The following is a 15,045-nucleotide window of genomic DNA, read 5'->3' on the forward strand; positions in this document are numbered from 1 at the left end:
GCACTTATCCAAACTCTGCGCTCCGCAATAGTTTTCCAGAGCCCATGTATTTGTATTATTGAATTAAATTGATAATCACAACAGTGCAGACTTCAATCTCAACTGCACTTTGTGGGTTCCATAGACATTGTGTAGACATTGTATTGAGGTTTGAGCCCCACTTACGTGCAGTAGGAGCACTGCAGCCAGGAAGGACTGTCCCTGACAGTAACCAATCTCCTCGTCATAGACTGAATAGGCCTGGAAAACAAAGCAGAGAGACAGTAATGTCAGCCACCTCATACCATGAATAAGAGACTGTGTGTGTGTGTGTGTGTGTGTGTGTGTGTGTGTGTGTGTGTGTGTGTGTGTGTGTGTGTGTGTGTGTTGCATGTAACATACTGAGTAAGACACATTTTTGTGTTTGTTAAAATGTGACACACCAAACAGTTCAAAACACACACTGCAGTTCAAAAGGTGTATAAATGTTGGAGGATAAGTCCTTCTCACAGTAGATACTAGGCTGTTCAGTTGTTATTTGTGGTTTAAAAGTTGCTCAACGTCCGCAGTTCTACAGTTTTAGATTCATTATCAACGGTCTGTTTTTAAAGCCTTTTAATGGTCTAACAATCGAAATGTTGTCGTCACGTATAGTTTCCAGCCGGTCTAAAAGGTGCAGTAAAATGCTTTCCAGTATATAGTACTATCAGCTCGCTCACATCGATAGTACATGTTGAGTTGGGAGAGAACCATTTGCACGGCTCATACAGCATAGAAAGCATATTTCCTTTGTTTCTTGCTGAAAGCCTATTGCGGGACCATCTTTATCTGCGTGACTTTAATCTTGCTGAGCCAATCAAGATGGAAAGCTTTGTAAAACCCTATTTTCAAAGGGCAGATTTAACAACAGAGGGAGGGTGGAGAGAGGGAGAGAGAGCGAGAGAGAGAGAGATAGCTCCCTGGTTCGGTCTTCTTCAAAGCACAGTTGGCAAAACAGCCTCCTCGAAATCCACAGTTTGGGGAATCACCCTATTGCAGGGAAAGATATACAGTGCATTCGGAAAGTATTCAGACCGCTTGACTTGACATGGGTTTTTTAACGTTACTGCCTGATTCGAAAATAGATCAAAAATAAATATATCAATCTCCAAACAATACCCCATAAGGACAAAGCAAAACCAGAAATGTTTGCAAATGTATTCCAAGTAAAAAACTTAAAGATCACATTGACATAAGTACTTAGACCTTTTACTCAGGTCTTTACTGAAGCACATTTGGCAGTGATTACAGCCTCAAGTCTTCTTGGGTATGGCACTTAGCACACCTGTATCTGGGGAGTTTCTCCCATTCTTCTCTGCAGATCCTCTCAAGCTCTGTCAGGTTGGATGGGGAGCATCGGTGCACAGCATTTTCACATCTCTCCAGATATGTTTGATCGGGTTCAAGCCTGGGCTCTGGCTGGGCCACAAGGTCATTCAGAGACTTGTCCCGAAGCCACACCTGAGTTGTCTTGGTTGTGTGTTTTGGGTCGTTGTCCTGTTGGAAGGTGAACTGTGCCCCAGTCTGAGGTCCTGAGCAGGTTCTGTGGTCATCTTTCCCTTGATCCTGACTAGACTCCCAGTCCCTGCTGCTGAAAACCATCCCAACAGCATGATGCTGCCACCACCATGCATCACCGTAGAGATAGTGCCAGGTTTCCTCCAGACGTGACACTTGGCATTCTGGCCAAAGAGTTCAATCTTGGTTTAATCAGACCAGAGAATCTTGTTTCTCATGGTCTGAGAGTCCTTTAGGTGCCTTTTGGCAAACTCCAAGAGGGCTGTCATGTGTCTTTTACTCAGGAGTGGCTTCCATCTGGCCACTCTCCTATAACGGTCTGATTGGTGGAGTGCAGCAGAGATGGTTGTCCTTCTGGAAGTTTCTCCAAATCGCCACAGAGGAACTCTGGAGCTCTTTCAGAGTGAACAACAGGTTCTTGGTCACCTCGCTGACCAAGGCCCTTCTCCCCCGATTGACCAGCTTGGCCAGGTGGCCATCTCTAGGAAGAGTTTTGGTGATTCCAAACTTCCATTTAAGAATGATGGAGGCCACTGTAGTCTTGAGGACCTTCAATGCTGCAGACATTTTTTGGTACCCTTCCCCAGATCTGTGCCTCGACACAATCCTGTCTCGGAGCGCTACAGACAATCCCTTCAACCTCATGACTTGGTTTTTGCTCTGACATGCACTGTCAACTGTGGGTTCTTATATAGACAGGTGTGTGCCTTTCCAAATCAAATTAATTTACCACAGGTGGACTCCAATCAAGTTGTAGAAACATCAAGGATGATCAATGGAAACAGGATGCACCTGAGCTCAATTTAGAGTCTCATAACAAAAGGGTCTGAATACTTATGTAAATAAGGAAATACTGGTTTTTATTTTATTTTAAAATTTGCCAACATTACTACAAACCTGTTTTCGCTTCGTCATTATGGGGTATTCTGTGTAGATTGATACAGATTTCTATTTATTTAATCCATTTTAGAATAAAGCTGTAACGTAACAAAATGTGGAAAAAGTCAAGGGGTCTGAAAAACTTTCAGAATGCACTGTACACTTTACGCCTCAAATTACACCCTACATTGCATAATACTACAGACAAAACAATGAGACATATTTCACTGGATGTATAAATGTGAAGCACCCAGTTGGCTTTGTCACTTACAGACAAATATGGTAGTGAGAGGAAGCCCACAATGACTAATTTGTTCCCATTGGAAACAAGCTGTGGTCCATCTTGGTTTAGTTACAAAATCTTTGATAATACTGTGCTACTTTTGACCAGAGCCTTGTGCCCTACTACTGCACATATTCTAACGTCACTTGAACCTTCTGTCCCGAGGACCTACTTAACAATGTCATAAGCAGGACATAATTGATGACAATTAATGGCATGAGTGGCTATGTGATGAATTATCTTATTAATTCACACCATCAGCATATACAGGGTTCTCATCAGCTGGCATCATGTAGTTTCTAGGGACTTGGTTCTGGGTGCAAAGATGAGCCATCTTGATTGTTTATGACATAATTATTGGGGTTAAATGTTAACCTTAAAGTGAATTCAAATAAAATCCACAGTTGACTTTAACATTACATACATATTATAAACAGTATATTATGTCAATGAGTCTTGATTCCTGTAACATTCTCCACAGTCCATTGCTTTTAAAACAGAAATGAAATATGTTTTTCTATGTGTTTCCACCTGAAATACAGAGGGAAGTGTAATTGAGGAGCTATACTCCGCCAGGCTGTCTTGAGAGTAAGAGACATTTGATGGAGTGTTGCCATTCAGCCCGCTCTGCCACGGTTAGACGGATGTACAGTGCTAGCTGGATGGGAGTCCGGGATAGATGACATTCCTATTTGTCAGCCGGGACAGATTAACTGTGGCTGGCTGTTGTGTGTAATGATTATCGTTTGGAGCACAACTAATCACATGGTGGAGAATTTGACCTAATATTGTGGTCCTTTGTAGATCCGTTGGTAGAGCATAGCTGTTGTAATGTCAGGGTCGTGGGTTTGAATCCTGGCACCACCCATACACATCAAATGGATGCACGCATGACTTTGGATAAAAGCGCCTGCTAAAAGTAAATAAGATTTATATTATATTACCGTTTCCTCCTCTTCTGGGCCCGTATTCAGTCTCAGAGTAGGAGTTCTGATCTGGGATCAGGTTTTGCCTTTTAGATTGTAATTATTCAAATTATTATTAGGTACAGGGGGATGTTTCTCTCTACGTTTTGTTTTTAATGGTGGTCCTGACCCAATTCCTTCACAAGGACAATGCATGTCCTTTGAACTTACCTGGACAAAAAGCATGGTAGGAATAGAATAGGAGCTAAAAGTACATGTCTCTTCAGGAACTAACCAACCCTATCAACAGGCAATCTACATGTACTTGCATACAAATGAAAGCCTGGTGCTAAACTGACATAGTTGGTAAGTTAAGACACTTTGTGTGTGTGTGTACGCCTTTCAATACGTTGTTTCACCACAGCATCCCTCTGTGTTCTCTGAATTACCAGATGAAAGAAAATGAAACATCATTCTGGATTCATACCTTATCTATATTCCATTTGAGTTACATGTTTTAAAACTATAAGCTTATGTGTTGGTTTTGAGCCAGATACAGAGTTAGCTATTGTATCGGTGTGCATACTAACATGTTACTATGGCAACTTGGTGTGTGGAGTATTGTGTGGTTTGTGTTAGCTTGTATGTTTCTGTTCACTTTTCTGTGCATCTATGTCTTCAGTACGTATCGGGTCATCATACAAGGTAAGCTTTTAGCTGCTATCGCAAGTCATCTAACAATAGTTTTAGTGATACAGAAACACAAATTAATTCTGACAGCTACACTCCTCTACGCATTACTTTGGACACTGAAGCTAAAACTATTTAACTTTGATCTATACTCAAGCATTTTGGGGTTGAGATCAAATGTTTCATATGAGGCGACAGTACAGAATGTCACCTTTTATTTGAGGCTTTTTTCATACATACAAATTAAAAACATTTGATCTCAAATCCAAAATGCTTGAGTATAGAGCCAAATGAAACGTTTTAGCTTCACTGTACAAATAAATAGGTTGGGAGTGTACATGCTTCATAAACGTCGATCGCCAGTGTGTCATCCCTCCGTACCTTACAGATCTTGTAGAGGGAGTCCTGTCCGTCTCCGTCCGTGTCTTTGAAGTAGTCGTGAGCAGGAAAGGTCCGGTGGATGTCTCTGGTGATCACTCCGTCCTGAGCCGAGTTCTGCAACACAAAACAAGGGCTGTGTAAGACATATGTGACTGTTTTACTCTACATACAAATGCAACTATAAATATTAAATGTGATTCTGTGTGAACACACCACTATACTGTGTACATAGAGGCACGTATGAACAAGATCATTTCCAACAGACTCTAAATAGCTATTCCAGTCTTTCAATACCTACAAGCAACACGACCTATAGTCAGAAAGAAATGTATAATTGGACATTTTATCAATACACCATACAACTTCACTAAACATCCTTGCATTATTCAAATAGCTATAGTATGCACAAGGAAACATATTCAGAGGAACAACGCCACCCAACATGTTTAAGTCAGTAGACTAGAGAGAGAGCGAGACCAAGAGAGAGCGAGAGAGAGCGAGAGAGACAAAGCCCAGAAGGAGAAAGAGAATGATATTTTCTGGTTTTCAGAGTATATTCTGTGTGAGCGCCTGGTGATGTCCCATTCCACTCAGCTGCTGCCTGGGCTTTCTAATCTGCAGCGCAGCACTTCCTCCAGGATGACTGGCAGCCTGGCATTCTCACACTAACAACTGTGAGCTGCAGATAAAACAGGCCCCGGCACCCTGACGGCTCTGACTGGTGTGTGTGTGTGCGTGCGCGTGTGTGTATGTGTGTGTGAGAATGAGTGAGAGTGACAGTGTGCGTGATAGAAAGTGAAAATACACTGTCATTCTCATTTGGTCTCTTTCTAGTTCACGTGTATCACAGAAGAGGAACTGCCAGGCTTTGCGAGTTTGAGAGGCGCACGAGTCAAAACAAAATGCACCAAAGTAGATGACACTCAATTGTGTACAACGGGGTTAATTGTGTACAATGGGGTTAAAGTGAAGTGGAGAGAAGCACTGCTGACTTATTTCGCTACTTTCTCTCGTTCGCTCTACAACTGAAAGCTGCTCTTTATGTGGGCTTGTTTGATCTGCCTCTACATTCTGCGTTAGAAGTGAGAAATTGGGGGTTCTATTCAATCAAAGCCGATCACCGTCGTTTTCAGGACGCGGTAAAGAATGCCTTTCTCCAATTCTGATAAGATAGCATTCAATGATGCCTTCCACCAGTGGGAAAATCATATTTCAGACCTACGTTGGGCTTTAGTCAGAAGTATAACACTATATAGGCTATATGATGCTATTTTGGGGTCAAGGGTCAAGGGTCAAACTGTTGTCAGCAGTTGGGCACAGTCTCACCCCGCTCTGCAACCCTCTTCATGGTCAGATAGGACTGAAGTAAGCCAGGGGTGGTCACTGCCTGGCATGAGCATCAACACACAGGCTAACATGCCATTCAGCTCACATTAGGTAAAAGTTGACCTTGACCACAGGTCTACAGCCGAATAAAGGGGGGAGAATGAGAGAGAGCAACAAAAAAAAAAGGAGCGATAGATATATACTGAGTGTACAAAACATTAAGAACACCTGCTCTTTCCGTGACAGACTGACTAGGTGAATTCAGGTGAAAGCTATGATCCCTTATTGATATCACTTGTTAAATCCACTTCAAATCAGTGTAGATGAAGGGGAGGAGACAGGTTAAAGAAGGATTTCTAAGCCTTGAGACATGGATCGTGTATATATGCCATTCAGAGGGTAAATGCCTTTGAACGGGGTATGGTAGTAGGTGCCAGGCGCACCAGTTTGTGTCAAGAACTGCAACGCTGCTGGCTTTTTCAAGCTCAACAGTTTCCAGTGTGTATCAAGACTGGTCCCCCACCCAAAATATATCCAGACAACTTGACACAACTTTGGGAAGCATTGGAGTCAATATGGGCCAGCATCCCTGTGGAACGCATTCGACATGTTGTAGTCCATGCCCTGATGAATTGAAGCTGCACTGAAGGGAAAGGTGGGGGGCTTTATACAGCCGTATAAAGCAGTATTCTAAAACATTATATAACAGCTCATACATGTTTACAAAGCATTATACAGTACCGTCAGGTTTTAAGTAAAGTGTTGCTCAAATATCATACTGAAATAACAGATATGTGCAACAGCAGTGTCCGTCTCATAGAGGACTGGGTTAGAAGACACTACTATGACATAGGCCATGTTTTGTTATGATTCTGTCCAGCTAATACTAATTGGATGTGCGTAGCTAGTAGCCTAAGAACAGCTTAGGGAGCAACGGATTCATTTAAGGCAGCAAACAGACCATTGAAGGGTTTGACTGTGGCTGCTGCTGCCAGCTTGGCACATGACAACCTGTAATGCTTAACGAGATTGGAAACGAGGAGGTGGTATGACACACGACGCATTATGGGTGGGTTGGAACTAACCGTTTTATATTCGTCCATTACTAGAGCAAAAGCCATGGATGTTTCTTAGTGCAATGTGTATTGGCATTTCTTGAGAATATGAAGAGTATAACAATACCATAGATACCAGCATGAACATGTACACACATACTCTCTGAACAATCCCCCCTTTCACACCACTCTAACCAGTCTAATAATTAAACAAAGCGCAGTACCATGGCAACATCAATCTGGGTCTGGAGGAATCTCGTTGACAGGGCCAGTTGTAAACAGTTTGATTAAATTAACGGCACGTCACTACTAATTTAAGGAGCCATTAGTCACCTAAAGCCAGTAAATAAGGTTAAGTCTCCTCTCTACTTCTTCAGATGAGCCAGTTCTCTGATACAATGTCCTTGGCGTCTCTGCTCCGTGCCACTGGCTTGCTGTCACACTGCTCTCAAAGAAAGGAACAGAGATGAAAGGGAGAGAAGGCAGAAGGTATGAGCAACGATTTGAGTGTGTGTGTGTGCGCATTGGTCAATGACATTGGCAATGTGTGTTTGTCTGCGTATGTACAGTGGAGTCGACATTATTGCCACCCTTGATAAAGATGAGCAATAATGACTGCATAAAATAAACCCATTTAAATAATGAGCTGTATTCTACGCTCAATAAAATGTGGGGAATTATATTATTCTACACTAATACAATTGCTCAAAGAAAGATTTTGTTTATTAACAAGTAAGATTTTTTTTCTCTGATTATAAATAGATAAATGATTTGTATTTGGTCCCATATTCCTAGCACGCAATGACTACCATCAAGCTTGTAACTATAAAAACTTGCTGGACGCATTTGCAGTTCGTTTTGGTTGCGTTTCAGATTATTTTGTGCCGAATAGAAATGAATGTTAAATAATGTGTTGTATTTTTGGGAGTCACTTATATTATAAATAAGAATGTTTCTAAACACAATCTACATGAATGTGGATGCTACTATGAATACAGATAATCCTGAATGAGTGAGAAAATTACAGTGGGTTAAAAAGGTAATAACCCAAGACATTACAAATAACAGGGGAGGTTAGCATGTCTTGGGGGGGTATATTTGACACTTACCTTCTCACTCATCCCTATTCACGATTCATTCAGGATTATGTGCAATAATGGTAGCATCCACGTTACTGTAGAAGTAATATGGGACAGATATGGGACAAATAATTTCCCCATTTTATTGTGCATACAATACAGCTCAGTATTTTAATGTTTTATTTTATACAGTCATTATTACTCATCTTTAGCAAGGGTGTCAATTTCGGAACCCACCGTATATGTGAAATGTGGGCATGCGTGTGTATTCTTTATCATTTCAAAATAGGGGGCTATTTTTCTTGTGTGGCGCTACAGACTAGGGCTGTTGCGGTAATACGGTCACCGCCACACCAGCGGTCACGGCAGTCAGCAAGTTTGGTAGGCTACTAATGACCATCAGCAGCATCTGAGCTTGGAGAAGCCTAATCACCGTGACAAAACGGTCACATGAATTTGACTGCCTTTATGACTCTGGTACTCCGCCCTCTATTATCCCTCTAATCACTCTGATATCAATACAAATGTAATCGAAAATCTAATGAAAACACATTTCTATAGGCTATGCAATAGTGCAAGAATAAGTGATGGGCTCTACTAAAAAGAGGAGGATCCCATCAGCTTACTATAGGTTAGGCCTACTATATTTATTTCTCTACTTTCCTAATATTAAGCACATTACTTATATTTACAACAGGACAATAGTCTACCTGGCTGGCATGAAATGAACCACGCAAAAAGTGTCCTCCAATTATTTTTTCCCGTTGCCAGGTGCACAATAATGGTTTATTCTAAATCAAAAACAAATCTCACACATTTTATTTATTATACGTAAAGACAAGATTAAATCAAGAATAGTCTGATGGGTGACAATATTAGCCTTTTACTTGATGCAACCAAATACTAATTGAGTGTATGTAAACTTCTAAACCACTGGGAATGTGATAAGAGAAATAAAAGCTGAAATAAATAATTCTCGATACTATTATTCTGACATTTCACATTAAAATAAAGTGGTGATCCTAACTGACCTAAGACAGGGAATTAGGATTAAATGTCAGGAATTGTGAAAAACTGAGTTTAAATGTATTTGGCTAAGGTGTATGTAAACTTCCAACGTCAACTGTATATTATCACTTGTGAATGATGCCCAGCATAAGAAACAATGCCTTTTCTTGTGACTTTTTCGAATCATAGTCACACACCTCATGTAGACTAGCCGATAGGCCTATATGTTTTAATAAGGTTAGTATCACACCTCATGTAGCCTAGCCCATAGGCCTATATGTTTTAATAAGGTTTGTATCACACCTCATGTAGACTAGCCGATAGGCCTATATGTTTTAATAAGGTTAGTATCACACCTCATATAGCCTAGCCCATAGGCCTATATGTTTTAATAAGGGTTGTATCACAACTGAAGTGGCCAAATAACTTCTTAAAATTAATCACATTAATTTGCTTTACAAGGGGTGTAGAGCCTAACTGGCATACATAAGCAGCGTGGGAGTTTCAAGTTTGGGGAAGATCATTTTCAGCATTAAAACACACATTTATAATAAAAGCATTACATGCATAATTGCATTTGCGGTAACTTTTGATAATGGTGTTTTCCACTAGTTGAATATTTGCGCTTATAACTTATGTGCACATTGCTAGATTAACATAGGCTAGTGCTTTTGCTGTTCGTTAGGCCTACTCATCTTGTTGGCTGACGAAAATTAATTGTGGACAGTTCTTCCAATTCATATATATATATATATATATATATATATATATATATATATATATATATATATATATATATATATATATATATATATATATATATATATATATATATATATATATATATTTTTCCACCTTTATTTAACCAGTTAGGCTAGTTGAGAACAAGTTCTCATTTGCAACTGCGACCTGGCCAAGATTAAGCATAGCAATTTGACACATACAACAAAGAGTTACACATGGAATAAACAAAACATACAGTCAATAATACAGTAGAACAAAGAAAACAAAAAGTCTATATACAGTGATTGCAAATGAGGTAAGATAAGGGAGTTAAGGCAATAAATACGCCATGGTGGCGAAGTAATTACAATATAGCAATTAAAACACTGGAATGGTAGATGTGCAGAAGATGAATGTGCAAGTAGAGATACTGGAGTGCATAGGAGCAAGATAAATAAATAAATAAATACAGTATTGGTATGAGGTAGGTAGATAGATGGGCTGTTTAAAGATGAGCTATGTACAGGTGCAGTGATCTGTGAGCTGCTCTGACACCTGGTGCTGAAAGGTAGTGAGGGAGATATGAGTGTCCAGCTTCAGAGATTATTGCAGTTCGTTCCAGTCATTGGCAGCAGAGAACTGGAAGGAAAGACGACCAAAGGAGGAATTGGCTTTGGGGGTGACCAGTGAGATATACCTGCTGGAGCACGTGCTACGAGTGGGTGCTGCTATGGTGACCAGTGAGCTGAGATAAGGCAGGGCTTTACCTAGCAGAGACTTGTAGATAACCTGTATCCAGTGGGTTTGGCGACGTATGCAATTCTGTTCTTCTGAAATAGACTACATTTTACATTTACATTTAATTCATTTAGCAGACGCTCTTATCCAGAGCGACTTACAAATTGGAAAGTTCATACATATTCATCCTGGTCCCCCCGTGGGGAATGAACCCACAACCCTGGCGTTGCAAGCGCCATGCTCTACCAACTGAGCCACACGGGACCATATGGGACTACATATGGGACTACATATGGGGACCATATGGGACTACGGGACTACATTTTTTTCATATCATCCTTCTTTAGACCTATCTAAAATAAATAATGGATTTATTGTGAAGGTGTATGCTATATGTAGGTGTAGGTGTTCCAAAAGGTCTGCACCGGTGGCTTGTGTGGAAGACAGGAGATGCTACATGTGTTTGTTAATTAACAGTCAATTACCGTGAGACTGACAGTTATTTGCTTGATAATCACAGGCTGACCAAATTTGGTGACCGCCACAACCCTACTCCAGACCCATTACCATCATTAAGCATGATGTACTACTGTACTGGATGGTGACTGTAGGAACATTATGTGGGCATGGGGTGATCTAGATTTACCAGGGTCTCAAAGACCATCCTCACCAGTACAATCGTATCATAAAGAAACCATTCAAGAATCTCTCTCTCCACACACACACCTTTCCACTCCCTCATTATAACATGTCACGGAAACATTGTCCCACCAGGTCAGAATCCCCATGAACCACAGCATGTTATGATTCATAATATAATACATATGCAGGGATTCAACAAAACAACTGAAGCAGGATAAGGTCAGAGTGTAGTATAGTGTAGTGTGTGTGTGTGTATGTAATGCAGTCTTGCTAGTCGCCCGGCTCTCTTTGGAGTAACTGTCTGGAGATAAAGGGAGGGTGTGTGTGTGGGGGGGTAAAAACAGGGAAAGAAAACCAGAAAGAGAAACAAAAAGGAGAGCTATATTCTAATTGCAGCTTGGGGGCCTGTTGGCAGACAAGGTATTACAGTTCCCCGCGAGCAACACAGGCAGGTAACCCATTTAGCGCCCCAAAATAAAGTGCTGATTTTGCCAAGTCAAGCTAACACTTCCACACCCATCGCCTCATTCCCTAACAAGCTCACACTGCAACCAGAGCTGGTGGTAACTAAGTCACTCAGGTGCAAACCTCGAATGCCTCTCACACCTCGGGCAAGATACACCGGTGAATTGGGTGCTACACAGCCGGGTATACTGAGCTCAGCACCAGTAACTGGAGATGCTGATACTAATAATGTTTGAAAAAGGTGTTATACACGAGATAAAGGCTGGAAATTATACTCAACTCAAACACCATTACACTGCATTAAATAAATATGAGTCAAATGCTGCCCCGAGGAGGGCTGGGTTGTGTGTTGTGTGTCTGGAAAGAACAGTCATCTAAGCTGCAATCCAGGCACAGTCACTAGTTAACAGTGCAATGGATCGGATCTTGCTCTGCCCCACTGTCTAGCCATCTCTCTTTTACTCCATTTGTCCTGCTCTCTCTTTCTGTGTGTAAGAAAATGGATCTCATATGTGGCGCGGTGTCGTAAAGCCCATGGTTCCTGACAAATAGGCTCCATAAATAAGCAGAGGGAGCAGGGGGAATCCAAATTGTCATTTAGTCACAAACATCTGTGAAGGAAGCCTGCCTCAGGCAAACAAGCGAAGAAGAATCAGAGCGGGGGGGGGTCAATATGAGATGCCGTCTGTCCTCTCACTGTCATTCATTTTACTGGCGTAATTACTAAGGCTAATTCGAAGCTAGTCTGACTTGGAGTTTTCTATACGGGTTGACGGATCGAGCCCAGCTGTTTGCGTTGGCCAAGGCCCAGTCAACAAGCTACTGCTTGACCCTGACAGAAGAAAAAGACAAAACCGATGACCTTCAAGCCCATTGATCTGAGGTGGGCTCACCTCTGCGGCACACGAGTGGATCACTTAATTAACCTGTTATGGCTGCACGCTGAATATTGAAAAAACTGGAAAATGTGTGCACATTTTCAAACGGCCTCCTAAGAAACTTTTTATTTTCCAATATGCATATATTTACTACTGTTGGATAGATAACAGTCTGTAGTTTCTAAAAAGGTTTGAATTGTTTCTCTAAGTCGAACAGAAATATTTTTACAGCCATTTTCCCAGCCGAATTGAGTTTCCCAAAATGCGATGTGTCTCTTTAAGACCTTCTCTATAAAAGGCCATTTGACTTAGGACCATAGGGACACGTCAGAGGCGTACCTCAGACTGTAATGCGGAAGTGAGAATTGAAAGGGGTCGAATATCTCGTCCCTGGACTGAATAACAGAACTTCTTGTGAGACATGCGCAGTTAAAATAAAAATCCGGGCGCGAAGGATAATTTGATCTCGGCTTCTGGAACAAGGTAGGTAACTTTGAATATGATGCCTGACTACGATATTATTTGCTACATGTCACAAAATCATCCTAAAGGTTGTTTTTTCAATATACTTTAATTATATTATTGCAATTTATTCTGGACTTTAGATGTGAAACGACGGAAGAATTTTTTGAAGAAACGCTTTCTGGCGCAGCAATGCTACCGTGCTAGCTAACCAAAGAGGGGAATCCTTCGTTCTGGAACCCAACTAAAGACTCTACTGGACATTGGACCCCGTTACAACATTCTGATGGAGTACCAAGAAAGATAAGACCCAATTTGGGATGCTTTTTCATATATATGTCGAACTGTTGAATGCTAACGCTGCTAACTATGCTAGGCTAGCGCTTGACTAGAATCAATGCTGCCTTATGCTAGCTTATGATGTTAGCTAATATAACGATATATTGTGTTTTCGCTGTAAAACACTTCAAAAATCGGAAATGTTGTCTGTATTCACAAGATATCTGTCTTTCATTAGTTATCCACCATATGTTTTTCTGAAATGTTTTATGAGGTGTAATTAGTAGCCGACGTTGGTGTATGTATTTTCTCTGGCTACTCCCGGCTGGATTCAGACTCTAGCTATGTGTTAGCATTTTTGGGTAGCATCAATGTAAAACAGATTTATAGCTAAAATATGCACTTTTTATGAACAAAACATAGATTTATTGTGTAACATGTTATATGACTGTCATCTGAGGTCGTTTTTTCTGGGCTCTTTAGGTTGGTTTTAGTTTATTTCGGTTGGTTGTGCATGCTACTTCAATCATAATTCATACTTCATAATCATAATTCATACGTGTCTGTCCACTTTTGTATTTGGTGGTGAGCTAACATAAATATATGTGGTGTTTTCTCTGTAAAACATTTAAAAAATCGGACATGTTGGCTGGATTGACAAGATGTTTATCTTTCAAATGCTGTATTGGACTTGTTAATGTGTAAAAGTTAAATATTTTTAAAAAATAGATTTTGAATTTCGCGCTCTGCAGCTGTTGTCATTTTTGGTCCGAGGTCGGGCTTGCACCCCAAACAGGTTAAAGCCCTGCTGGAAGGTTCCACACAGGCTGGTTGTGGATCTGTGTTGCTATGCTATCGTCTGGTCTAAAGCAGTGTTGCCCAATCCATCTCTGGAAAACTGTTGCAGTTATTGCACGATTGTTCTATTCCAGCACGTGTGTTTCCGCTCCGCAAAGGCTTGATGATTGGTTGACGTGGTGAATCAGGTGTTCTCGTGCTGGTATCAAACAAAAAGGTCCAACGGCTGTTGTCAAAATGTTGAATAGGTACTCAGAGTAAACAGGGGATTATTTACTTGACCATGAACATGCTTACATCTGGCCACACGGGACCATCAAAGCCTTGGTCGAGCAGACCCTTAAACAAGGTTTATGTAATGAGGATTTCAGACGCTCCTGCTGGGGTGCAGTGATGCTTCTCTAAACCACAGAGCTGGGGCTGCGTGTGGACTCAGACGCAGACAGGAGAAGAAGCAGTCAGAGCCCATTAAGCCCAACCTGACAGCCAGTCCAATCCGTGTGGAGAGAGATCCCGGCTGACAAGTGATGCTAGCATCCTGTCGAGAGACTCAGAGATAGCCAGAGTAAGCCAGACAGCTAGCTGCATTGTGCTTATGGAGACAGATCCCCCTACTCTGGGCTGACGTGGGTGCACTGCACATTAGATACAGCAAAAGTTGATCCAAAAGTTCCTGGGTAGCCAGCTGGGTATTAAGAAATATGTGCATCCAGTTATCAGACATGTTGCAATGAGCAAGTGTGACTAACTTGTCCTGCCTATTTGTGAATGCTTTGGAACGAAATGGCCTGACACACCGCTGATGGGTGCAGTTAGGTGTCCCCCGCCCAACATATGTTCCACTTAACACACAAAGCATGCTTCTAGAACTTTTCAGAAAATTCTCAGTACTGTTGTATCGAATAGAACATTGCCGGG

At 41.3% G+C, this 15,045-nt stretch overlaps 1 protein-coding gene across 3 annotated transcripts in view; it reads right to left on the minus strand.

Moving 5' to 3' along the window:
* The window catches only part of LOC129867573 (rab GTPase-activating protein 1-like), a 148,499-nt gene that overhangs the window by 62,691 nt on the left and 70,763 nt on the right, over positions 1–15,045 (minus strand). For all 3 annotated transcript variants that reach the window (XM_055941060.1, XM_055941059.1, XM_055941061.1), the window contains 2 exons: positions 4,675–4,788; positions 166–240 (listed from right to left, as the gene is read on the minus strand). In XM_055941060.1, the coding sequence (XP_055797035.1) occupies positions 166–240; positions 4,675–4,788 (189 nt within the window). The remainder of the gene's footprint in view (positions 1–165; positions 241–4,674; positions 4,789–15,045) is intronic.

The sequence above is a fragment of the Salvelinus fontinalis genome, chromosome 12 (genome assembly GCF_029448725.1).
Source record: "Salvelinus fontinalis isolate EN_2023a chromosome 12, ASM2944872v1, whole genome shotgun sequence".
Classification (NCBI taxonomy): domain Eukaryota; kingdom Metazoa; phylum Chordata; class Actinopteri; order Salmoniformes; family Salmonidae; genus Salvelinus; species Salvelinus fontinalis.